The 27,326-nt window shown below is 46.4% G+C and overlaps 1 protein-coding gene across 1 annotated transcript in view; it reads left to right on the forward strand.

Annotated features, from left to right (window-relative positions):
- The window catches only part of BMERB1 (bMERB domain containing 1), a 142,146-nt gene that overhangs the window by 68,106 nt on the left and 46,714 nt on the right, over nucleotides 1-27,326 (forward strand). The window contains exon 2 of the mRNA XM_061152888.1: nucleotides 14,872-14,995. Coding sequence (XP_061008871.1) covers nucleotides 14,872-14,995 — 124 coding nt within the window. The remainder of the gene's footprint in view (nucleotides 1-14,871; nucleotides 14,996-27,326) is intronic.

The following is a 27,326-nucleotide window of genomic DNA, read 5'->3' on the forward strand; positions in this document are numbered from 1 at the left end:
GAACCAGTGGCCATTACCACTGCCCATGTTTTTCCTGTTCTTCCCCCAAGTCTGGAGTCCTCCATGTTCCCCTTTGTCCAGACCAGTGCTTCTGTGATGAAAGAGCTAACATTGATTGAGTACACCGTGCTACGGGCTGTATGGATCCCCTCAGTTAGTCTTCATAATGACCCCTTGCTGTGGATTCCACCACTCTCTCCTCATTTCAGGAAACAAAGAAATGAATGAAGAAATCGCCTTAATGACATACAGATTGTGGGGACCTCCTCCAGAGAGATTCTGATTCAGTAGACTCCGGAGAGGTCCATGGAAATGAATTTTTTTAAAAATCTTTTGGCTGAGCCATGATGTGGCATGTGGAATCTTAGTTCCCTGATGAGGGATTGAACTTGCACCCTCTGCATTGGAAGCATGGAGTCTTAACCGCTGGACCACTGGGGAAGTCCTGGGAAATGAACTTTGAACCACACCCACGTGGGTCTCTGGACTTCCCAGTTAGCGCTAGTGGTAAAGAACCTGCCTGCCAATGCAGGAGACATAAGAGGTGCAGGTTTGATCCTTGGGTTGGGCAGATCCTCTGGAGAAGGCAATGGTAACCCACTCCAATATTCTTGCCTGGGGATCCCCATGGATAGAGGAACCTGGGGGGCTACAGTCCATGGGGTTGCAAGGAATCAGACATGACTGAAGCAACTTAGCAGCAGCAGCATGTGGGTCTCATATCTGTGCTCCCAAGAGCACTGTTGAAAGAGTGTGTCTACATCACTAGTTTTCGGGGAGAGGAGAGTGAGTTTGTCTCCTGTGGCGACATTCACAAGTATGTGAAGACACTTTGGGTGGGTGGGAGGATGCTACTGGCTTCTAGCGTGTAGAGGCGAAGGATGCTACTAAACATCCTCCAGCGCATAGGACGGCCCCCGGCTGAGAAGGAGCCGGCCCCACAAGTCAGTAGTGCTGATGGCAAAGAAACTCAGTCCCAACAGAGAGCTCAGAGGCTGTGGAGCAGAGAGGAGGTAAAACCCTTGCTTTCCCTTTGGTTTCTGAGCTCTCAGAATGAGCCTTCAGAGGTTCCCACATTCTGTGTCCTTCAGTTCAGTTCAGTCGCTCAGTCGTGTCCGACTCTTAGCAACCACATGGACTGCACCATGCCAGGCTTCCCTGTCCAACTCCCAGAGCTTACTCAAACTCATGTCTATCGAGCTGGTGATGCCATCCAACCATCTCATCCTCTGTCGCCCCCTTCTCCTCCTGCCTTCAATCTTTCCCAGCATCAGGGCCTTTTCCAGTGAGTCAGTTCTTCGCATCAGGTGGCCAAAGGATTGGAATTTCAGCTTCAGCATCAGTCCTTCCAATGAATATTCAGGACTGATTTCCTTTAGAATGGACTGGTTTGATCTTCTTGCAGTCCAAGGGACTCTCAAGAGTCTTCTCCAACACCACAGTTCAAAAGCATCAATTCTTCAGTGCTCAGCTTTCTTTATAGTCCAACTTTCACATCCACACATGACTACTGGAAAAACCACAGCTTTGACTAGACGGACCATTGTTGGCAAAGTAATGCCTCTGCTTTTTAATATGCCATCTAGGTTGGTCATAGCTTTTCTTCCAAGGAGCAAGCATCTTTTAATTTCATGGCTGTGTCCTTACCCTCAATTTATAGATAAGGAAACTGAGGCTTTGGGACTTCTCTGGTGGTCCAGTGATTAAGAAATTGCCTTCCAACATAGGGCATGCGGGTTTGATTCCTGGTGCAGGAAGATCTCACGTGCCTCCGAGCAACTAAGCCCATGCACCACAGCAAGAGAAACCACCACCATGAGAACCCTGCTCTCTGCAACTAGAGAAAGCCCGAGCGCAGCATCGAAGCCCCAGCACAGCCAAAAATAAATAAAGTTAAGAAAAAAGAAACTGAGGCTGAGAGAGTTGAAGGGCAGCAGCTAGAAGGAGGCAGAGCCAAGACTTAAACCCAAGTCGACTTGACTCCAGAGCCTGTTTCTTAACCCTGTTGCTGATCAGACCTTCTCCCTAACTCCTTTCCTGACCTCAGACAAGGCAGATGTGGCTGAGAAAATAGAAACTCAGAGAAGCGAAAAAAAAAAAAACATACCCGAAGTCCCATTAGAGAATAATAACCATGGTCACGATTTGAAGGCAGATCAGTTTCTTCAGCTGCAAAACCTTCCTGTGGAGTGATTGTGATTATAAAGAGGCATTACATATGAGAAGGCGGCGTGCAGAAGGAGGTATGATTACTCGCAGGACCCAGAGGCATCCTTATTCACAAGGCAGAGGGGGAGGATACGGAGCGTCTGAATTAAAAGCAGTTACTTCATCTTCTTGGGAAATGGTGACTCATTAAGAGCAACTGACTGTTTCCCATTATATTCACTTCATAGCGAGAAGGCGAGATGCTTGATACATCCCATACTAGGACGTTTGAGGGGTTGAAATGAGCTTCTATCCTCCATGAATGATTGATGACAGTAAAAGGCTGGGGTATCACCAGGAGCCTTTGAAATGCATCAGGATATCTGTCACCCAGTAATGGGGCTCAGATATCCTTCCCTGGTATTTAAAACTCTCCCTCTGGTCGATACCAGGAAGATGTGCCCGTGGGGACCCAGGGTGGCGAGCTAGAGGACCTGGCTCCTTGGCAGAGGGAAGCGGGGCCATTCTTGGACCCTTCATTCAGGGTGATGTGTGTGTGCATGCATGCCCGGTTGTTTCAGTCGTGTCTAACTCTTTGTGACTCTATGGATTGTAGCCCACCAGGCTCCTCTGTCCATGGGATTTCCCAGGCAAGAATACTGGAGTGGGGTGCCATGCACGCCTCCAGGGGATCTTCCTGACCTGGGGATTGAACATGCCTCTCCTGCACTGCAGACAGATTCTTTACTGCTGAGCCACTGGGGAGCAGGTGTGGGTCTAAATGATCAGCAGGCCCTCGTTCTCTAGATCTGATGATCCTGACCTTGTCTCCTCCCCCACAGTGGTCTGACTTTTCCAGGGAAAGGACAGGTGCGAGTAGTAAAAATGATACTGACCACCCTTTATCACACTCAGGCACTGCACCAAGCACTTGACCTGTCATCTTACTTCATCTCCAGAGCAGCAACTCTGTGAGGTAGGAGTTACTGTCCCATTTCACAGAGGAGGAAACTGAGTCTTGGGAAGAGTCAGTAACATGGTCCAGATCACACAGTGACTGGTCGAGCCAGGACTTGAACTGGAATCTGTCCAAAACTACCATCAGGGGAAAGCTGTGAGCTAATGACTTTTCTCCCTGACACATAAGCCCCTTCCTAGAAGGTCAGCTTGATGAGAGCAAGGGTTTTGTCTGTTTTGTTTCATCCCCATTACTTAGAGCAGGATCTGGCATGAAGCAATTTTTCATTGATATTTATTAAATGAATAATAGCAAATATTACAGAGAAGTTTCTGTATGCCTGGCATGAAGATCAGCTGAGAAATGAGCGATTGTCCCCATTTGGCAGATGAAGAAACTGAGGCCCAGACTCATCAATTGATGGGACCAAGGTCAGCCTGGGAGGTAGTCATGACACCTGAAAAGTTCATGCCCATAACGGCCCCTCTCATAGGCCATCTTTGAGGGCTCACCTGGCTCCCACAGGACCTGCACCCAACAGCTTTTTCTCTGTTTCTTTAATGTTTTCAGTAGGTAACACCTGCCATGATAAGCGTTGAAACAACACAGTCAACAGTGAATCGGGCTTCTTTGGTCACTCAGTGGTAAAGAATCCGCCTGCCTATGCAGAAGACATGGGATATAATCTTGGGTGGCCTCGGTCTGTAGTGGCTGGGGTTCCCAGCCAGTGACTGAGGCCGGGTTGCGTCGGTGAAAGCACCAAATCCTAGTCACTAGATCAGTGGTCAGTGACAAGGGCCCTGGCCCTTCGACTTTGCAGAAAAGAATTCCCACAAAGATGGAGAGTGGTGAAACAGGTAAAGTGTTTATTGAGAGGAAAAATAGTACAGTACATGTGGATAAACACATGAGCGGTCTCAGGGAGAGAGAGTCGCTGAGTTGCACCCTCGTGGCAGCTTGACTCACTTTTATGAGGCATTTCTTCCGGGTTTCCTTTGGCCAATCATTTGGATTTCTCTGGTTCACTGTCCATATTTGGTCTATCGCAGGATCCTCCCATGTGTGCACACGCATCTCTTAGCCAAGACGGATTTTACCGAAAAGGCGTCTGGGTAGCACATCCCTTAGCATAACTCCCCTTTGGTCTCCAAGGAGCCTTTCTGTGCATGTGTGGTCGAGGAGGTCTTGTGACTTCAGGAATGAGAAATATGTGGTCTAGGCGGGGCCCAGCCTCCTCCCTTAATTGTCCTGCTATTTTCTTCTTGGAGTTTTGATCCACAGGGACTGAATCTCCAATAGCTTTGCCCTGGTGGAGGGGTGCTTATCAGCCTCCTGCCTCAGCTCACAGTCCCTGGGTGGGGAACATCCCCTGGAGAAGGAAATGGCAACCCGCTCCAGTATTCTTGCTGGGAAATCCCATGGACAGAGGAGCCTGGTGGGCTACAGTTCATGGGACCGCAAAAGAGTCGGACATGACTTAGTGACTAAACAACAACAACAAAAACAGTAAATCACACCCGCATCAGTCATGTTAACAATGGTGGGCAATAGGGGAAGGGCAGATAGCAATTCTCTGTAGTGTCTTTGCAACTTTTCTATAAATGAAAATTTATTCCAAAATTTGAAAAAAGCTTATTAAAAAATTCAAATAGTTTCTCTCCTGGTGTTAGGTTCTTCCCTGGTGTCCCAGTGATTAAGACTTTGCCTTCCAATGTGGCGAGTACAGATTTGATCCCTGGGTGGGGAAGCTAAGATCCTAATGCCTCGTGGCCAAAAAACCAAAACAAAAGCAATATGGTAACAAATTCAATAAAGACTTTTTAAAAAATGGCCCACATCTATTCACGCAATAGAAAAGGACATATTAGGTTGAAGGTGATTGTCCTTTGATGCTTACCTCCAGGCTCCCTTGGTCTCCAAAGGCCCATTCTCTCATGTGTCCTTTTGAGGATGTTCTAAGGATGCCGGATGCCTAGTAAGTGTTTGTGGGACTGAAATGAATATGTCCACCATCATTAAATTGCTTCTATGATATGAGCTGGGTTGAAATAATGGCTCTAAATGGCTGATTCATCTTTGGGTGAAAAATTTGACACGCTTGCCTTCACGCCTCAGTTCTCATTTAATTTCCAGTGAGAACTCAAGAGATTGAGCCCACTGCTGTTTGTTGAGGGACCCTCAGAACCAAATTGTGCCATGTCCTTCCACATCCTGTCAGACATGGAGATGAGGTTGTCCCCAGGACCTCTAAGTCCCTTCCAATCAAAGGAACTGGAATTCGATTCTACAGAAGCTTTCCCAGCGGGTAGGAAGGGTGCCCTCTGAGACCCAGATGCTCTTAGCCTCAAACTGAAATGCTATGGCTGTTGTCCCCCATGTCCTCAACCTGTCTTTTGTCTGTGGAAAAGCTTTAGCGAAAGAATAAGTTTAATCGGAAAAGTGAGAAAAGGCAGAAACAAAGGAAACCAAATAATAATGTAGTCATTAAGCACATTCAAGGACCTTTATTTCCTTCTCATGGGCTATAGACCATGTTCTAAACCATATCCTTTGAGCTGTCTTATAGATACTGAAATCACCACCCAGTGGAAGAAGTTAACTACATGATGACCAGACTCTAGCCATGCAAAAGCTGCCACAGTTTTGAGAACTGGCCACAGGGACATGGAAACACACCAGCCCTGGAACTGAAGGAATTATACCTAAAATAATCAAAATGATGCTGGTCAGACCACTGATGACCCGTTTCAAGATGACTGTCAGAGTTGACTGTGCTATTTCTGCACGTAGCCCCCTCTGTCTATAAAATCTGTTGCCCACTGACTGTTGGGTGAAGGGGGGAAGTCAGCCTTTGGACAGGTATCCACCCTCCCCCCTGGTTGCCGGCATCCAAAATAAAGCAAACTTTCCTTTCTCCAACCTGGCTTCTTTAATGGCTTCTAAGTGGCAAGCAGCTAGATCTGAGTTCAGTAACAAAACCACAACGAATTAGGTTGCAGGAAAATTACAGGCATACCTCAATTTATTGTGCTTCCCAGATACTGTGTTTTTTACAAACTGAAGTTTTATGGCATCTTTGTGTCAAACAAGTCTATCTTGCCACCTTTCCAATAGCATTTGCTCACTTCGTGTCTCTGTGTCACGTCTTGGTAATTCTCACATTTCAAACCCTCCGCCAGCAGAAAGATTATGACTCACGGAAGGCTCAGATGATGGTTAGCATTTTTTAGCCATCAAGTATTTTTAAATTAAGGTGCATACATTGTTTTCTTTGTTTTTTTTAGACAAAATGCTCTTGCACATTCAATTACAGTAAAGCGCAAGTGAAATTCTTATGTGCACTGAGAAACCAAAAACTTTGTGTGACTTGCTTTATTGAGATAGATTCTTTATTGCGGTGGTCTGGAACTGAGCCCATAGTATCTCCTATACTCTCTTTTGGAAATTGACCTTTACAATTGTCAAAGAAGAAAGCTCAGTTTGATGGTTTGTCTTTAACACCTCTCCAGTACTTGCTAACTATGTAGTACTTACTAATCTACATGGTTAAGAAAGAAAAGTTAGGTTTTCAATCTGAGCTCTAAGCAGGCTATAGTATTTAGTCAGAATTTGATAGCATCACTTTATTTCCATTGGACTTATTGTTATGACTATTTTCTAACTATACTAAGTGATATTGACATTATTTATGGATATGATAATACAGTTTCCTTTAAGGAGTTCATATGAGTGAAAAAAATCAGCATAAAGAAATATTGAATACATGATGGTATAGTTAGTGTCTTAGCTCAGGCTGCTAAAACAAAGTGTCATAGACTGAGTGACTTAAACAACAGTTATTTCTCACAGTTCTAAAGGCTGGGAAGTCCAAGATCAAGGCACTGGCAGATCTGGTGTTTGGTAAGGACTCTCTTTCTGGTTTGTAGATGACTGTCTTCTTGTGTTCTTACATGGTGAACAACAGAGAGACAGGAAGCAAGCTCTGGTGCTTCTTCATAAGAGGGCACTAATCCGTTATGGGGGCCCCACCCTTGTGACCTCTATAACCCTGATTACCTCGCAAATACTCCACCTCCAGACACCATCACACTCAGAGTTAGGGTGTCAGCATAGGCCCTTGGCAGGGTGAGGGGAGGACACAAGCATTCAGCCCCTAACATAAAATGTGTGTGTGTGTTCAGTCACTTAGTCATGTCTGACTCTGTGGCCCCGTGAACTGTATGTAGCCTGCCAGGCTCCTCTGTCCATGGAATTTTCCAGGCAAGAATACTGTAGTGGGTTATCATTTCCTCTTCCAGAGGATCTTCCCAACCCAGGGGTTGAACCTGAGTCTCCTGCATTGGCAGGCAGATTCTTTACCATTAGTGCCACCTGGAAAGTGGTGAATGTGGTGAATTGTGTGCAGTGATTGAGGTTTTGGAAATGCTATCCTGTAGCCCTTTGACCTACAGCCTGGGCTTTGGAATCAGACAGACCTGGGTCTGTGCCATTCACTGGTTGAATGACTTTGGCCAATCACTTACGTTCTTTCTGAGCCTCATCTTATTAACCTATAAAGAGAGGGTGATAATGAGTGTACCTACCTACCAAGGTATTTAGGAGCAGGATGAGTTAGTGCTGGACTCCTAGTGATGCTTCATATGTGAGAGCTCTGGGTACATGGAATGAGGAAGCAGAAACAGAAGTGGATATTGCCCAGGGGACCCTGGACTTAGATTCATGTTGTGACCCGTGGCTGGAGATGACTGACCAGGGAAGATTTCTCTTTTGGTCCCCAGCAGTTTCCTTTCTCTCTAGATTTAAATTATAAATTTCTGGAAGACTGTCAGCCCTCACTTGCCATGCCCACCATCGCCACCCTGTCCCCAGGTAGCTTTACGTTTTCAAGATAAATGATTAAACCTGCAGGAACATCCCAGTCATGTCCGGGGCTCAGTGCTCAGCTCTGGTTTGCCAGCACTGCTGTGCTCATGAGGCGTGAGTCTTCCTGGTGTGGCATTTGGGGATAAAAAAGATGGATTTAGCTGCTTCATCCCCCAGAAGTGACTCAGCTGCTGTAAGCTGAGTGACAGTTGGAGTTGGAGCCCTGGGGACTTCTGTGCCTCAGTGCTCTGCTCGTTCTAAACAACCATGCTTTGCTCCCTCTTAGATCCTTGTAGCAACCATCTTCTCTAGCTGCCCTGACATGCTTATCTGTCTCCTAGGATTTGTCCTCGTGGACACATCCAGCTGTTGGTTGCCTTCCTTCTAGCCGGAGAATGTTGCCGAGGTTTCCGTCATGCTAGTTCTATCACACAAGGTCAGACTGAAAGAAACCGACCATGCATGATATTCACTTACTGACATCTTGTACCCGCATTTCTCAGGGTCTGGTCTGAAGACCTCCTGCATGAAGGTCCTTGGACATGACCCCTGCCCCTCAACCCGCGTGTATCCTAATTCCTGGGGTAGAGCTCCCCAGATAATCACCTGCTAAATTTTTAAAACAGCTCCTCTTCGTTGACATATATACACCACCATGCATGTAATAGCTAGCTATTGGGAACCTGCTATAAACCACAGGGAGCTCAGCTCAGTGCTCTGTAATGACCTAGCAAAGTGGGGAGGGGGTAAGGGGTGGGAGGGAGGGGATATATGTATACCTGTAGCTGATTCACTTTGTTGTACACCAGAAGCTAACACAACCCTGTAAAGCAATTATACTCCAATAATTTTTAAAATTCAATTAAAAAACAGCTACTCTCCATATATCTAGGGCAATAAAACCAACTCAGTTTTCTGTATTGTTAAGCTGATGATGATACTTCTTAAGTGGGGAGGTAGTTCTTAAGTAAATAGAATTGATGGCAACAATGATTTTGGAGTAGGATAGGTCTGGTTTTAAATCTTGACCCCCACCACTTTCTCCTTTTCTTGAGCCTCTACCTGCTCATCTGTGACAGGGGGATGCAAACAGTTTTTATCACCCAGGGCTATTTTGGGAGTTAAATGAGGTGATTTGATCCTAGCATGTAATAAGTGCTGAATAAATGTTAGCTATTATTGTTACTGTCTAAATGTGTGTGTGTGTGTTTTTTTTTAAAACCTTTAAATTAGGGGAATGATAGCATCTACCATCTAGGGCAGGGGTTGGCAAAATTTTTCTGTGAATATTTGAGGTTATGTGGGCCATGCAGTCTTTGTTACAGCTACTCATCCTATTGGTGTAATGCAAAAGCAGCCATAAACAATACATAGATGAATGAGCACGGCCAATAAAACTTTATTTGCAACATCAGGGAGGGGACTGGCTTTGGCCCATGGTCATAGCTGGTTAATCCCTCACCTAAGGTGTTGTGAAGATTAAATGAGATGAGACTTGTAATGAGCCTAGCGACACTTTGCCAACAAAAGTCTATATAGTCAGAGCTATGTTTTTTCCAGTAGTCATGTGTGGGTGTGAAAGCTGGGCAATAAAGAAGGTTGAGTGCCAAAGAATTGATGCTTTTGAATTGTAGTGCTGGAGAAGACTCTTAAGAGTCCCTGGGATAGCAAGGAGATCAAACCAGTCAATCCTAAAGGAAATCAACCCTGAATATTCATTGGAAGGACCGAGGTTGAAGCTGAAGCTCAAATCCTTTGGCCACCTGTGTGAAGGGCTGGCTTATTGGAAAAGACCCTGATGCTGGGAAAGATTGAAGGCAGAAGGAGAAGGGGACAACAGAGGATGAGATGGTTGGATGGCATCACCGACTGGATGGACATGATTTTGAGCAAACTCCAGGAGATGGTGAGGGAGAGGGATGCCTGGTGTGCTGCAGTCCATGGGGTCACAAAGAGTCAGACACAACTTAACTGAACAACAATAGTGCCTGGCATAGAGAAAGGATTTGAACTTTCCATCCTGATTTGAAGTCTAGGCTTTGCTTCTTTCTCCAGGGGAAGGAAAGCATCTTATGAGCAGGACTTTTCAACAGAAGGATCAGTGCCATGCTCTGCCCCAAGTCAAAGCTAAATGTTCATCTCAGCACCTGAAGCCTGGCATTGCCACCGCCTCTGTCCTTCTCTGAGGATGGAGGTAAAATGCCAATTCATGGGGTGTGATTAATTTTCTCGGTCCCACACTTCACCCCAGGGTGTGTTGCCATTTTCAGCGTGTGTCCTGTGGAAAGCAGTTGCCCGTCTGAACCGCGATGGCTGAGAAATGAGGATACTCACATCTTTGGAATGGTTAACTATGCACCTTTGCATCCGTAGGTTCATTTAACCCTCATCCGAAGGCTGTATAATGCAGTGAAGGCATGTGGCTAGGGAAAAGAGAGAGAGAGGCTAGATTTGAATTCTGTTTCTGTAGCATTCTGGTTATGTGATGTTGGCCAAGTCACTTTCCTTCTCTAAGCTTCAGATACATCCTCTATTAAATAGAGATTAGATGAGATTGTACATATAAAGCCTCTAGCACAGTTTAGCACATGATAGCTGTTAAATCCCATTTTGTAAAGGTAGAACATGATACTAAGAGGTTTAAAGGCTCACAGACGATCATGAAACTGGCCTCAGTTCAAAGATCTTTAACTCTGGCCCCCAGTTGGTTTTCACCATGCCCCCCTCATCCTCACCACCCCTGACTGCTTCCTGGGACTCTTGCTGCTTCCATCCAGGGCTGTGCTCCATGTTCAGTGACTAAAGTTATTGGAGATAGTGACATCGCTGTCAGGGAGCTTGCAAGCTTGTGGCCATTCATCACTGTAGTGGATTAAATAGTGTCCTTCCAAAATTCATATTGTATCTCAGAATGTGAAATAAGGTCTCTTGAAATAAGGGCTTTGCAGGGGTAATTGAAGATTAGGATGAGATCACACTGAATTAGGGTGGGCCAATGAGACAGAAGAGGACTGAGAAGGACATGCAGAGCCACGTGGGAGAAGGCGACAGGGAAACAGGCAGAGGTCGGAGCAATGCTGCCACAAGCCAAGGGTTGCCAGGAGACACCAGGATCTGGAAGAGGTGAGGAGGGCGCTGTCCGCCTGAGCCTTTGGAGAAAACAGACCTGCCTCTGGCCTCCAGACACTATCTAATCCACTAATATTTAATCACCGTGAGAGAATAATCTCCTGTTGTCCTAAGGACCCAGTTTGTGGTAGCCACAGGAAAGATACCATCCCAGACTCCAGGTGTGAACAGATGGGGCTGTTGAACTCAGCTCACCTGTGCCGGGAAGGGGCGGCCATGACGAGACAAAGAGTATGTGTTTGAGAGGCTCAGCCCCTTCTCTTACCAGCTTTGAGCCAAAAAAATAAGGAATCACAAACAAGGAAAAGTGTTTGTTAAGAACGAGAACATCCCAATCCTTCTGGCTTGTGGTAAGGATTAAAAAGAGATGGGGCCTCTCTGGTGGCCCAGTGACTAAGACTTTGTGCTCCCAATGCAAGGGGTCCAGGTTCAATCCCTGGTCAGGGAACTGGATCCCACATGCCGCAACTAAGAGTTCGTATGCTGCAAGATTCACATCCTGCAACCCAAAAAAAAAAAAGAGAGAGAGAGAAAGATGCTATGGCAGAGCATGGTGATAACAAAGGTAATTGTAACTGTGCATCAAGCATGGCGTGTCTCTGTTAATTCAATCCTCACAACAGCCCAGGGTGGAAGGAATTAGCAGATGCAGGGAGCGTGATGTTGGCTTCAGAGGAAAGCAAGAACGTTCCCTCCCCTATGTCTCCTCTACCGATGAAGGGTCGTCAGACTATTGCATCCTTTAAAACCCAGCCATTCACTCTGGAAATGTGGCCTAAAGGCACCTCTTGGATGCACGCAGAGATTTATCTCTGAGAATGCTCATCCCAGCGCTGCTTCTAGTGTGGGAAATGGCAAACAACCTAAGTGTCTGGGGGTTGGTGAAGTGATTCATGACACAGCCACAAATAGCAAAGCACACAGCCTTTCACACTGCTGCTGGGGAAGAGCATCCAAGGACGTGTGGAAACGCTCATGGAATGTTCAGTGAAATGAGCAGGTAATAAAATGGCGAGACCCTAACTTTGTATTAAAAAACCAGACCTTCATGATGGTATGTGTGTGTGTGTGTGTGTGTGTGTGTGCACATATATATATATATAGGGCTTCCCAGGTGACTCTAGTGGTAAAGAACCCACCTGCCAATGCAGGAGACATAAATGAGATGCAGGTTCAATCCCTGGGTCGGAAAGATCCCTGGAGGAGAACACAGCAACCCACTCCAGTATTCTTGCCTGGAGAATCCCATGGACAGAGGAGCCTGGAGGGAGACAGTCCATAGGGTCGCAAAGAGTCGGACACAACTGAATGACTTAGTTTGTGCATGTGTGCATATGTGTATATGCACATAACATCTTGAACTACTCACATCTTGATATGTGTTTTTGCACTCTTTAAAAAAATGCACGTTTATATATAACATTATACATATAAAACACACACACATATAAAACCATATGTATCACCCTATATATGCATACTACATATATAACATATATAATCACATATATTACCATATGTATGCATTGGAAGAATGTACATAAAAAAGTTAACGTCAGTATTTGAAGAGATATGTATATACATAGATCCACATACATGCATAGTGTTACGGATTGAATGTTTATATCCCCCACAAATTCATATGTTGGAGCCCTAATCCCCAGTGAGGCTGATTTGGAGATGGGAAAGCTGTTGTTCAATGGCTAAGTCCTATTCAACTCTTTGCAACCCCATGAACTGCAGCACATCAGACTTCCCTGTACTTCACTGTCTCCCAGAGCTTGCTCAAACTCATGTCTGTTGAGTCAGTGATGCCATCCAACCATCTTGTCCTCTGTCGCCCGCTTCTTCTTCTACCTTCAATCTTTCCCAGCATCAGGGTCTTTTCCAATGAGTCAGCTCTCTGCATCAGGTGGCCAAAGGATTGAAGCTTCTGCTTCAGCATTAGTCCTTCCAGTGAATGTTCAAGGTTGATTTCCTTTAGGATTGACTGGTCTGGTCGCCTTGCTGTCCAAGGGACCCTCAAGAGTCTTCTCCAGCATCACAGTTTAAAAGCATCAATTCTTCGGTGCTCAGAACTGAGATTAAATGAGGTCATTAGAAGTGGAGCCCTGATCTCATAGGGTTAGTGTCTTTCTAAGAAGAGACATCAGAGACTTCTCTCTGCATGCACACAAAGAGGCCATGTGAGTACAGTGAACAGGTGGCCATCTGCAAGCCAGGAAGAGAGTTTTCACCAGACGCTCACCCTGCCAGAGCTTGATCTGGAATGTCTAGCCTCCAAAACCAGAAGACAATAAATGTCTATAGTTTAAGCTACGCAGCTTCTGTTGTTTTGTTATGGTAGTCCTAGTGAACTAGTGAACTAGTACGTGCATATATACACTGTTGTTCAGTCGCTGTTATGTCTGACTCATTGCAACCCCAGGGACTGTAGTACACCAGGCTCCTCTGTCCTCCGCTGTCTCCCAGAATTGTGCTTAAATTCATGTAATAATTGCCTCCCGCTCTTCCTCAGTAGCATTTTGGATACCTTCTTGACCTGGGGGCGCTCATCTTCCAGCATCATACCATTTTGCCTTTTCATACTTTTCATACCCCGTGTCCATGGGGTTCTCCAGGCAAGAATACCACGTGCTCCAGTGGACCACATCTTGTCAGAACTCTTCACTATGACCCATCTGTCTTGGGTGGCTCTGCACAGCGTGGCTCGTAGCTTCATTGAGTTACACAAGCCCCTTTGCCATAACAAGGCCGTGATCCATGAAGGGGGCGTATATACATACATGCATGCAGATATATTTGTATACAGGCATATGTATGTAAGGGCTTCCCATGTGATGCGGTTGGTAAAGAATCTGCCTGCCAATATAGGAGACATGGGTTTGATCCCTGAGTCGGGAAAATCGCCTGGAGGAGGAAATGGCAGCCCACTCCATTATTCTTACTTGGAAAATCCCATGAACAGAGGAGTCTGGCAAGTTACAGTCCATGGGGTCACAAAGAGTTGGACATGACTGAGTGCGCGCGCATGCGCACACACACACGCACACACACACACACGCACACACACACACGTATGTAGTGTCTTTCTATATATTTGGTAATTATATGGTTCTATGTGTGTGTGTGGCATATATATGGTCTTATATTTTTTTGATACATGGCTTTACTTATATGACTATATATATATAAAACTGTCAATATAAGGTCAGAAGAACGTCCATCAAAATGTGGTTCCCTCTGGGCAGAGAGGGTGTAGATGACATTTTACCTCATTCTTTGCTTATCTCTATTATCTGAGTTTTCTACAACAAACTTGTATCATTTCATGTTACTATTACTTATATTACTTAGTATTCCTATAAGATAATTATTAATGGTATTGCTAAAAGTAATTATCACACCCATTTTTCTGTAAAAACACTGGTCTTGGAGACTGGGACAGGATGAACGGCCATGGTCAAAGGGACCGAGACTCAGAAGCTGGGACCAGGCAGGGACTGCCAAGGGCACGTTATAACCTTGAACAGGTTTGGGTGACCCTGCCTGAGCCTCCTCCTGCCTTGTAACATGGTTCCCATGGAAACATGCTTTCTAGTTTCTAAAGGGCCCCACTCACAAATACAGACTTGGAACACTGGCAAAGATCCGTGTGCCTTCTTGGGGTGTGAAGGTCCCTGGAGCAAGGCGGGGACTGTCCCAAAGAGAATTCTTGAAAAGCCATACAGCCCTGGGGGTCTTGACGCCTGCATTTTATGTCTCCTGCACAGATCAGCTGGACATCATCTCCATGGCAGAGACAACCATGAGACCGGAGGAGATCGAGCTGGAGATGGCGAAGATCCAGCGTCTCCGGGAAGTCTTGGTCCGACGGGAATCTGAGCTCAGGTTTATGTAAGTGCTTGGGGGAAGTGGCCAAGAAAAGGAAGGAGTGAGGAGGGGGAGGCTGCCCGGGAACCTGACATTTACTGTTTATGACTGTGTGCCGGGCACATTCTCACTGCTGCCTCGAGAAGTGGGTATCTATGGTATCTATTCCTCTATTTCTCATTCCTGTGTGCTCACTCTCGCAGTCGTGTCCAACTCTTTGCAACCCCAGGGACTGCAACCTGCTAGCCTCCTCTGTGCATGGAATTTTACAGGCAAGAAATACTGGAGTGGCATTTCTTCCTCCAGACGATCTTCCTAACCCAGGGATTGAACCTGCATCCCTTGCATCTCCTGCATTGGCAGGTGGATTCTTTACCTCTGGTGCCTCCTGGGATGCCCTGTTTCTTAGTATATAACTGTTAGTCAATATAAAACCCTATAAAAGATGATTAAATTACTGTCTGGGTCTTGCTTTCTTGTTTTTTTTTTCTATTTTTATTAGTTACATTCTCAAAGAGCATAGAACTTATATTTGGTTCTAAAATTATAATTAAGCTTCTGTTCTTATCTACAGATTTTTTTCTAACATTAAAAACATATCACTAAGGGTGACATGAATCGAGAGATCAGAATGGCATACATATACTGGTGATGGTGGTTCAGTCGCTAAGAGTCGTGTCCGACTCTTATGACCCCATGGACTGTAGCCCGCCAGGCTCCTCTGTCCATGGGATTTTCCAGGCAAGGATACTGGAGTGGATTGCCATTTCCTTCTCCAGGGGATCTTCCTGATGCAGGAATCGAACCCAGGTCTCCTGCATTGCAGGCAGATTCTTTACCGACTGAGCTACGAGGGAAGCCCAGTACAGATACTACCGTGTGTAAAATAGATAGCTAGTGGGAACCTGAAGCTTAGCACACGGGGCTCAGCTCGGCGCTGTGTGGTGACCAAGCGGAGTGGGATTAGGGGGAGGGAGGTCCTCAAGGGGATATATGTATACATATAACTGATTCGTGTTGTTATACAGCAGAAACAAATACAACATTATAAAGCGACTATACCCCAATTTAAAAAAGATTACTAGCGTTGACAATATACTCCCCGTGTTTTAAACAGAAAGGAGACAGAGAACGTGAGCTCTGCTTTAAAGTGCTGAAGGGCTCTCTGCAGCCTGCAGGTGCTCAGAGGGGCCAAGGTTGCTTTTGCAACGATGGCTCTCATTGAGCATTTCCTGACCTTTGCATTGTGCATGTCTGTTTGTGTGTGTGTGTGTGTACATGTTATCCCCACATCTGGCACACACACACCAAGTGCTCAGAGACATGATAGGCCAAGATGCAAGCTCCAGCCGTGGGCCAGGCCTGCGTAAGCTCTTGACTTGTGACCTCACTAAATTTCCCCATCGTGCTCGTGAGTCTGATCGCTTAGAGACAAATGTCAACAGTAGACACTTGAATAAATCAAATTATCTAAAAGATACAGAAGGATGTCAGTGCTGTCAGGACATATTTTGGAGGCTCAGTGACATGCTCCCAGGGAGGGGCTGGCTTCTTGGCCCTCGGAAATCTTGCTAGCAGCCTGCAGACAGCGGTGGATAACAATGAGGGTTTCCCCCCAAGCCCCACCTTTAGACTATGTAGCCTTGCCTGGAGGCACAGAACTAGATTGATCTCAAAGATGCACAGCTGACTCCGAGATGGCCAGGTAGAAATCATGGCCCACTCAGACCTGGACAAACACCTCATCCATCATCTGTGGCCTCCTAGGCTAAGGGGCTGTGTAGCTCCTAAGCTAACCCCTTCTGGAATTTGGTTTCCTGGTTCTTTCTCAAAGCCAGGTCTTCATACTGCTATAGGGTTTAAGGTGTAGGTGGGTCCCAGTCTTGTCTGCATTTTAGAGAAGGAATTGGAGGTTAAGAAACTGACCCGAGCTTGCTTTAGCTAATAAGTAGCTAAGGTAGGATGCAGTCTGAGTCCAGAGTTTTTATTAAGTGAATGAATGAGTGAAGGAAGGAGGGAAGGAAAGAATGAAGGAAGAAGGAAGCTCTGAATGTATTTCCCAAGATGATGCCTTGAAGACTGTAAGCTTTTGAGGGCAGAGATCTGATCCATAGTCTTTTCTGTTGAATTATCCCAGAATCTTGAACAATGCCAAGCACTTATTAGGCCAATTAGTATTTGATGAATGTGGAAAAATTGTTCTTTCACACTCCATCCTTACCCCAATAGCTTCCCTCCACACACACACACACACCCACACCCACACACACACACACACACACACACACACACACACACACGAGACCCCTTTGCATAGGATATGGGGGAAATAGAATTTTAGACTGTACTAAGCATTTACAGGCTCAGGTGGGAAGCTTCAAGTGAGAGGAATGTGACAGCCCTTGACTGAAACAACCCCAATAACTGCCGCTGTAATAACCAGGACGAGATTGGTTTTGTCACACCTGCTCGGAAGTAATCAAGTCACTACCCCTCCGCTCCCCTGGAGCCTGTGTGAGTCAGATCATATTTCATGGCAGAGAGTGTCTTCTCACTTTACTATCTCCTGCTGTGCTGACTCTTTCTGGATCTAGAGGCTGCTGTCCCAACACCCCCAAAGATCAGCATTGTCCCTTCGTGGGTTTCCGTTTTCTCTCTGGGTCTTGCCTTCTCCTCTGGGACTGATGGCTTCTGTGAGTTCTGCCTCCCTGCCCCTCCCCGGGAACTAAGATGAACTCATGGGAAGCGGGCTCAGCATCATACTAGCTCTCTCCTGTCCTTGTCTGTGTCCTTGGCACACGACAGCTTTCCGAAGAACTGTTTCCCTCAGGTACTGATACACTACACACATGCTGTGTGTGTTGTACACATTTGCTCACTTATTTTAACTTCTTGAATCCTCATAAACCCACTCTGAGGGAGTGGGTTCTATTCCTTCTACTTTACTGATGAGAAGACTGCAATTATAGAGGTGAAATAACTTTATCAAGGTCACCAGCTTGTAGAGGTGGAACTGGGATTTGAACTCAAGGTGTCTTTCCGAGGGGCAGAGCCCTGAACCCTAAGTTAGCCCCTTACTTATTCCCAGCAGAAGGACGCCTTTTCTCTTCGCCTCACTCTTCTAGAATGCAAAGGCAGACTCCTGCTGGGAGGCCCCCAATCCCACAATCCCACACTGGGTGTCATCTTGTTCCGCCATCTTGAATGCAATTGGGTGGAAACAGAAATGACTCTGATGCATCAGGCTTTGGACTTTTTCATACCCTTTCTCTGGAGAGAAGTGATTTATTTGAAGCCTAAAATGAGCTCCAACTTAGTCAAGGTTTTCAAGTCAACCTGCTGGGAATTTGCAGTAGTGCCATGTTCCTCTAAGGGTCCTTGGGGACCACAAGAGTCAACATTTATAGAACCCTCACTGTGGGTAAGGCCTTTGCGGAGCCCTATGCACACATTATCATATAACCTGTAATAAGTGCTTGCTAATGGAAGGACCAGTCAGGTGCGCCCCCAGCATACCTGCTCACCCTAAATAAGGCTCACAGGGTCAGGTTCAGAGAAGGGCTATGAGTGACCCCAGCGGGCACATGTCTCCATCACACCACCGGGTGCATCTGCTCTGAATGTTTTCCCTTCACTGGTCTCCTGCTTTCCAAGTTCTTAACTGGCGTTTAGAGATCTCCCTCTTGAAATCTGGCAATTTTATGAGCTTCATTTGAAAGGGGCAATAAATGCCTCAGTATCACGAAAACACCTCTTTAATTGGTGGCAAATGTCCAGGAGGTGAAACTTGAAGCCTCCTTTGTTCCGCCCTTGACCCCCCAGTGCCACCCACCTGCCATTCCCTCCCACTGCGGCCCGGTCCCCATGCCTCTCGCCATCCTGGCCTGCGGAGGCTGTCGACAACCCCAGATTGATTTTCTCACCCTTGATTCCAGCACTGACTCACACAATTAGCTTTCCATAACTCCTCCTGCAGCCCCTGCCGGCCCGCCTCAGCTCTTCTGCATCATCTCTGCAAGCCTGGTCCTGCTGTTTATCTGGGTTTCAGATAATTAAGTATCTTCGGAGGTGAGGGAGGGGGCGGTTATCTTCATTTTACACTGTGCTCTGGGCAGTGGTATCTTCTAATTAATAAGAGTCAGAGCTGCAGCGGGCAGCAGAGATGGGTGTGTGAAGGATAGATTTCAGGAGCACAGTCCTTGAGTTCCAGTATCTCCAGACTCTGGGCTTGGACCCCAGTAACTTCGTTTTATTAAGAAGGACTGAGCAGAAATAGAGACACAGACGTAGAGAACAAACGTGTGGATACCAGGGGGAAAAGGAGGGGGCGGGATGAATTGGGAGCTTGAGATTGACTTATACACTTTATTGATACTATGTATAAAATAGATCATGAGAACCTATTTATAGCACAGGGAATTCTACTCAGTGCTCTGAGGTTACCTAAATGGGGAGGAAGTCCAAAAAAGAGGGGACGTATGTATAGGTGTAGTTGATTCACTTTGCTGCATGGTAGAAATTAACACAACGTTGTAAAGCAAATGTCGCTGTTGTTCACTTGTGTTGGACTCTTTGCAACCCCATGGACTGCAGCATGCCAGGCTTCCCTGTCCTTCACTGTCTCTCAGGATTTGCTTAAACGCATGTCCATTAAGTTGGTTATGCTATACAACCATCTCATCCTCTGCCACCCTCTTCTCCTTTTGCCCTCAGTCTTTCCCAGCATCAGGGTCTTTTCCAGTGAGCTGGCTCTTCACATGAGGTGACCAAAGGACTGTAGCTTCAACTTCAGCATCAGTCCTTCCAATGAATATTCAGGGTCCATTTCCTGTAAAGCAACTATACTCCAATAAAAGTTTAAAAAAAATAATAAAAAGAAGAACCAAGTGTGGTAAAGCACTTGGGCCCTAGAACCTGGAAGAGATTCAGGGTATGGTGGTAGAGGGTTCATGCATTGTAAACAGCAACTTTTCAAATACTTGCTGTGTTGGGCCGTGTTCTAAGTGCTTTCCTCACTACAACTTAATCGACATACAGCACCATCCCTGCCCTTTTTATAGATGATGAAATTAATGCTCAGAGAGGTCAAGTAACTTGCCCAGGGTTGTTCAGCGTCCACGAAACAGCAGACAGTGATATAACCCAGCACTCTGAGTCCAGAGTCCATGATTTCAACCATCAAGCTGTAGACTCTCTCAGCTGGTTTTGAACCCCAGTTCTATTTCTTATTGACTCTGGGGACTGGAGCAAATCTTGCCGAATATTCCAGCCTCAGTTTTCCCTTCTGGTCAATGGGGTGTTGATGCTTCCCTGACAGCATTGTCGCAAGGGATGGAAAGAGAGGACATGTGAAAGTAGGGGGCTCTTCCTAGGTTACAGGCAAACCAAGATTCCCTTGCCTCCTCTAACTGTTAAATAACCATGCCTTGAGGGAAAAGGACCAGGGCTGCTTAGTTATCTCCAGAGAAGACCCAGAAAACCACCTCTCTCCCCTAAGATCTGGGAGTGACTCTTACCCACCAAGTCCAACTCTGCTCTGGGGACTTGACTTTATTATTGTTGTTATTTTTAAAAATTTTGGTACCCCTGCCTCCTTTTTACCTTTAATGAGCTGATAATCCTGAAGCCTGTTAGGAAAAGCCTCAAGCCAAAGGCAAAAGGAAGCATGTGCATTTATGTAACTTGACACTTCTCAGCCACGTTTGGCAGTTCTGCGTCACTCTGGTTGCACCCTGGGTTTTAAATAGCATCTCTCCTAAGAACAGGTCACCGTTGCAGGAGCCACTGTACATATCAGGTGGTGGGAAGAGATGCCTTTAATTGCAGAAGATCTAAAAAGCAATTTGTCTTGGACAAAATATACCAGAATGTGAGGAGCTGGGAAAGGAAAAAGAAAGGAGGCCTTAAGGGAAGATGAAAAAAGATGACTGAAGAGGATGGAGGGTGAGTGTTCCAGGTGAGACCTCTGAATGGAAGGACCCTCCTGAATTCCTAAGTGTATGCAGAGGTAGGGATGAGGGTAGGGACCTGGCTGATCAAATAGAGAAAAAATATACCCCATTGGATAGGCATCTGCTGCTCCTTGTTGCCTCTCAAAGTCAGAACAAGCTTTGGGAAAGGAAGATCTCTCTGGGTGCTTTGACTGTCTTACCATAAAGGGTTTCATGCCCTTGGCCCCAAGGATCTCCCCTGGGCTCTGCTGAGCTGGGAAGGGGAACCCTGTATTAGGTTCTTATGATGGTTACTTTTATGTGTCAACTTGACTGGGCTCTGGGGCACCCAGATGCCTGTTTAAGCATTATCTTGGGTGTGCCTGTGAGGATGTTTCTGGATAAAATTAACATTTGAACCTACAGACTTGACTCATTAGAAAATACCCTGATGCTGGGAAAGGCAGGAGGAGAAGGGGATGACAGAGGAAGAGATGGTTGGATGGCATCACTGACTCGATGGACCTGAGTTTGAGCAGACTCCGGGAGCTGGTATTGGACAGGGAAGCCTGGTGTGCTGCAATTCATGGGGTCGCAAAGAGTCAGATACGACTGAGCGACTGAACAACAACCACAGAGTTGAGTAAAGTAAAGCAGGTCAGTTCAGTTCAGTCGCTCAGTCGTGTCCGACTCTTTGCGACCCCATGAACCGCAGCACACCAGGCCTCTCTGTCCATCACCAACTCCTGGAGTCCACCCAAACCCATGTCCATTGAGTCGGTGTGCCATCCAACCATCTTATCCTCTATCGTCCCTTGCTCCGCCTGCCCTCAATCTTTCCCAGCATCAAGGTCTTTTCCAATGAGTCAGCTCTTTGCAACAGGTGGCCAAAGTATTGGAGTTTCAGCTTCAGCATCAGTCCTTCCAATGAGCACCCAGGACTGATCTCCTTTGGGATGGACTGGTTGGATCTCCTTGCAGTCCAGGGGACTCTCTAGAGTCTTCTCCAACACCACATTTCAAAAGCATCAATTCTTCAGCGCTCAGCTTTCTTTATAGTCCAACTTTCACATCCACATTGCACCTCCCCAAGGTGGGTTGGCCTCACCCAATCCGTTGAAGACATGAGAAGCGCAGGAAGCAAGAAGGAGCTTTGCCTGCCTGACTGCATGAGCTGGGGTGTCAATCTTTCCTCCTACCTTTGGACTTGAACTGAAAAATCAACTCTTTTTGGGTGTGGCGCTTGCCAGCTTTGGACTGGGACTTATACTTTTGGTTCTCCTGGGTCTCCAGGTTGGCGACATACAGATCTTGGGACTTAGCCTCTGTAGTCCTGTAAATCCTTATAAGGTTATATCTATCTATTCGTCTATCTATCTATCAATATCTCTATCCAGCCTAGAGCTGTTGTGTATAATTGGATATGCATGAGCCCCATGTGACTATTTCAACTTAAATTACTGTGTGCTGTGCTGTGCTTAGTCACGTCCGACATTTTGCGACCCTACGGACTGTAGCCCACCAGACTCCTCTGTCCATGGGACTCTCCAGGTGAGAATACTGGAGTGGGTTGCCATGCCCCCCCTCCAGGGGATCTTCCCAACCCAGGTCTCCCGCATTGCAGGGGGATTCTTTACTGACTGAGCCACCAGGGAAGCCCCAAGTAAATTAGTTACAATTAAATAAAACTCAAAACTCAGTCCTTCAGTAGTCTTAGCCACATTTCAAACGCTCCTTAGTCAGTTCTGGCTAATGGCTATCCTAGTAGAAAGCCGTTGTTCTTTGTAGAGCATCACCCTCATCACGGAAGAAACTCTCACACATAAGCATCAGGAAGCACATTCCAGAATGTTCACATCAGTCTGTTCCCACCCCGTCTCCCACCTTCTCATCTTCATCCATTCTCCCCCTGAGGCCCCCACCTCTGCTCGCCATGGACCTCCTTGCAGTCCCTCCTCTTCCACGGCAGCCTTCATCCGTGCTGTTTCTTCTATCTAGACGCCCCCCACTTCCCGCTCCCGCCTGGTTAACTCTCCCCCTGCCCCCAGGGCTCAGATCCAGGGTCATTTCCTAGGGAAGCCTTCCCAGCACTTTCCAGTCTGGGTCCCGTCCTGTCCCGGTCACCAAGGTCTTTTTTCCTCCATTTATGAATCTGTGCTTATCATGCAAGTCCGTGTTCTCCATCTCTCTCCTGCTCGCCTCAGCCTTGATGAGGATACAGGCTGAGCCGTTTAAACTCCTCACAGTGTAGGCAGCACCCAACACGTGGCCCATCTCAGAGTAGATGCTCCGTGAAATTATACCTAATAAATGAGCAAGGGCTCGACTTCCCTTGTTTTTAGTGCCAGACTCATTTCCAGTTGGTTCCATCCACAGGATTCCTGCAGAGGGAGGCCATGGTGCAGCAGCTTGCAGTGCACTTTACAAAGCGTATGAGCTTCCTGTGGCCGCTGTAACAAACGATACCAAGCTGGTGACTTAACACACGGGGGACTTCCTGGTGCGCCAGTGGTTAGGGCTTTGCACTTTCATGGCCCAGGGCCTGGGTTCCATCCCTGATTAGGTAGTTAAGACCCTGTAAGCTATATGACAAGGCCAAAGAAACAAACACCTCCACACCTATTCTCTTGTCATTCTAGAGACCAGAAGTCTGCAGTGGGTTTCTGCCATCGAAGTGTTGGTGGGGCCAAGCTTCTCCTGGAGACTCATTTTCCAAGGGGAGGATCCTTTCCAAGCTCTTTCCTACTTCCAGAGCCTCGTGTCTTACGTTCCCTGCTGGTGGTCCCTTCCTCCATCTTCAAAAACCACAAGTGGTACCATCCAATCTCTACTGGCATCAGCCCACCTGTATAATCCAAGATAACCTCCCCCTCCCAAGATCCCTAATTGAATCACACCTGCAGAGTCCCACTTGCAGTCTAGGGTAATGTGTTAAGTTCTGGGAGTTAGGGTGGGGATATCTTGGAGGGACATTGTTCAGCTGACCACCTTAAGAGACCGTGGCAATTCATTTCAGGGCCAGGTGCAGAGCTGGACTCCCAGGTTGGCAGCAACCGTGACAAGGGATGTCTATGGCACGGTCGAGCTGAGGGGAGGACAACATACACCACATGGAGAACCTGCATCGCTTCATCTGATGCTGAGTGTTCATCTTTGAAATCTCCCAAGGAAAAGGCATCTTACGAGACAGATAGAGCGCACAGGCTCAGTCATGCGTGCCTGACAATGCAGGGTTTTCCCCACTCTTTGCTTGTCTCTGGAAACCTGCTAATGTGAGTGGCAGCTGGGGTTGAGAGCTGCTTGTCCGTATCACTTGATGATCTCAATTGAGGACTTGGCTCTTTGCTCAGCACTTAGCCCCAGATCAGATAATGCTTGCCTGTGCCTCATTTCTCTTCAGATAAGAACCAGCCCCCACTGACATCTTCAGGACAGGCTGCTCAAAAGAGAAACAGGAAGGGAAAAAATACACCTTAGTAGATTTGCCTTCTTGTTCTGGGTCTACACAGCATAGCCACTCATTTTGTTTGAGTCTTTTATTGAGTTTGTTACAGTATTGCTTGTGTTTTATGTTTTGGCTTTTTAGCCAGGAGGCATGTGGGATCTTAGCTACCTGATCGAACCTACATCCCCTGCAATGGAAGGCGAGGTCTTAACCACTGGTCCACTAGGGACATCGCCATAGCTAATCATTAAGACAGTATCCTGATTTATATCTTTTTCTTTGTTTAATTGGCTGCTAGTCCTTGAGTGATCAGTTACATAGATCTTTCCTCTTGGAATTCTGGCCTGGAACTCTTGTCCTTATGTCCTTAGTCCCTTAAACTCCTCAGGGGTTTCAAATTAGATTAGGAAAATCTAAGATCCTCCCAGTTTGGATCCTGCCAGAGGAAAGGCAGCCTTTTTTTTTTTTCCTTCATTACTAAATGTGTTGGTTCTTTGACAGTTATTTTCTGATAAAGGGAAAGGCCTGTAACTTTCTCTAGATGATATTACACTTACCTTTGAATTCTAACTCTGCCATTTGTATGCTGTGAAATCTTGAACAGATACCTTAACCTCTCTGAGCCTTGGCTAACTCACTCATCAAATGGCGATGCAGCTAACTAACCTCTCCTAGGGTGATTTTGAGGAGTAAAAGCGATCATGTTATTAAGTGCCCCCACATACAAATAGTGCCTACCACAATATAAATGCTCATTAAATGTTACTTTCCTTTCCTTCAGGAAGAAATTGAGTTTGGAAATTTAACAGATGCTTGGTAAGAGCAGACATCCGGCTCATGTGCTTGGATTTTAGTAGTAGCCTATTTATTTTGAAGAGGGGGCACAGGAGAAGGGAGGAGATTGGAGGGTGGAATGAAGGTCTCTTCCATGATAGGAAGGTACATACAGACTGGAGAGGAGGTGATGCAGGGGCATCTGAGATCCGTTTTGAAACATCCGAAGGACTGTCACATAGAGGAGCGAGTTGGTTTCTTCTTTGTGGAACTAGAATCACAAATGGTGCAGAGAAACCAGTTAACCATCCCAGCATAAGCGGGGCCTCAGCAAATACTTGGAATTACAAAAGTTGGAATCTTGGGAGGTCATGAGTTTCCATACATAGGGATATCCAAGCACTTATTTATTCCTTCCTTTATTCAGTAAGCACATGCAGTGAATAATACTTATGAGGACTTGCCCTAACAATCCAGGGGAGGAGACAAAATCTGGAGATGTCCAGAGTAAAAGATGGAAGCTTCAGATGGGTGAAGGGCTGGAGTGCTGAGATGCTGTGATCAATTCTCAATGCTGTCGTTACTAATTCATCTAATGAATCTTGAGCATATACATGTGCCAGGCACAATGCTCAGTTTTTTCAGTGGATCACTGGGTTTCATCTTCATGGCAACCTGATGAGGCAGGTACTAATGAGTCACATTTTACAAATGAGGAGATTAAGCTAAGAATGAGGAGGGATGAGATTCTAGCTCCAGTAGCTTAACTCAGAGCTGGCTGTTCAGGAAGCACCAGTGGTTGCCTCCCAGCCCCACTGCCCCTCCTTAGAGAATCAGCTCCGCCTGTGGGGGGTTCTGGCCTCTCTTAACTCCCCTCTTCCAGGCCAGAGCTAACTGGTCCAGATTGGCTTAGCCTGGGCCGATCAGAGTCTCTCTCCTGGAATACGGAGAGACTGGACCAGTTAGGTGATGAAAGTAAACAAGAGTGCTAGTCATTCTGTCGTGTCCGACTCTTTGTGACCCCATGGACTGTAGTCCTCCAGGCTCCTCTGTCCATGGAATTCTCCAACACGAATACTGGAGTGGGTTGCCATTCCCTTCTCCAGGGGATCTTCCCGACCCAGGGATCGAACCCAGCTCTCCTGAGTGGCAAGCAAATTCTTTACCATCTGAGCCACTAAGGAAGCCTTTTTGTGGTTAGGTGATGGGAGATTTGTCACCCTGCTTATTTAACTTATATGCAGAGTACATCATGAGAAACTCTGGGCTGGAGGAAGCACAAGCTGGAATCAAGATTGCCAGGAGAAATATCAATAACCTCAGATATGCAGATGACACCACCCTTATGGCAGAAAGTGAAGAGGAACTAAAAAGCCTCTTGATGAAAGTGAAAGAGGAGAGTGAAAAAGTTGGCTTAAAGCTCAACATTCAGAAAAATAAGATCATGGCGTCTGGTCCCATCACTTCATGGGAAACAGTGGAAACAGTGTCAGACTTTATTTTTTGGGCTCCAAAATCACTGCAGATGGTGACTGCAGCCATGAAATTAAAAGACACTTACTCCTTGGAAGGAAAGTTATGACCAACCTAGGTAGCATAATTAAAAAGCAGAGACATTACTTTGCCAACAAAGATCCATCTGGTCAAGGCTATGGTTTTTCCAGTGGTCATGTATGGATGTGAGAGTTGGACTGTGAAGAAAGCTGAGCACCAAAGAATTGATGCTTTTGAACTGTGGTGTTGGAGAAGACTCTTAAGAGTCCCTTGGACTGCAAGGAGATCCAACCAGTCCATCCTAAAGGAGATCAGTCCTGGGTGTTCATTGAAAGGACTGATGCTGAAGCTGAAACTCCAATACTTTGGCCACCTCATGCGAAGAGTTGACTCATTGGAAAAGACCCTGATGCTGGGAGGGATTGGAGGCAGGAGGAGAAGGGGATGACAGAGGATGAGATGGCTTGATGGCATCACCGACTCGATGGACATGAGTTTGAGTAAACTCCGGGAGTTTGTGATGGACAGGGAGGCCTGGCGTGCTGCCATTCATGGGGTCGCCGAGTCGGACACGACTGAGCAATTGAACTGAACTGATGGGAGATTTGGAAACCAAAGACTGGATGAGTAGAGAAAACCATACTTTGGTGGGAAAGACAGCACCACTGCCTTAAGAGCGGCAAACAAGAGAGACTAGGGTCCTCAAAAGCAG

This window comes from Dama dama, chromosome 10 (genome assembly GCF_033118175.1).
Source record: "Dama dama isolate Ldn47 chromosome 10, ASM3311817v1, whole genome shotgun sequence".
In the NCBI taxonomy this organism is placed as follows: Eukaryota; Metazoa; Chordata; class Mammalia; order Artiodactyla; family Cervidae; genus Dama; species Dama dama.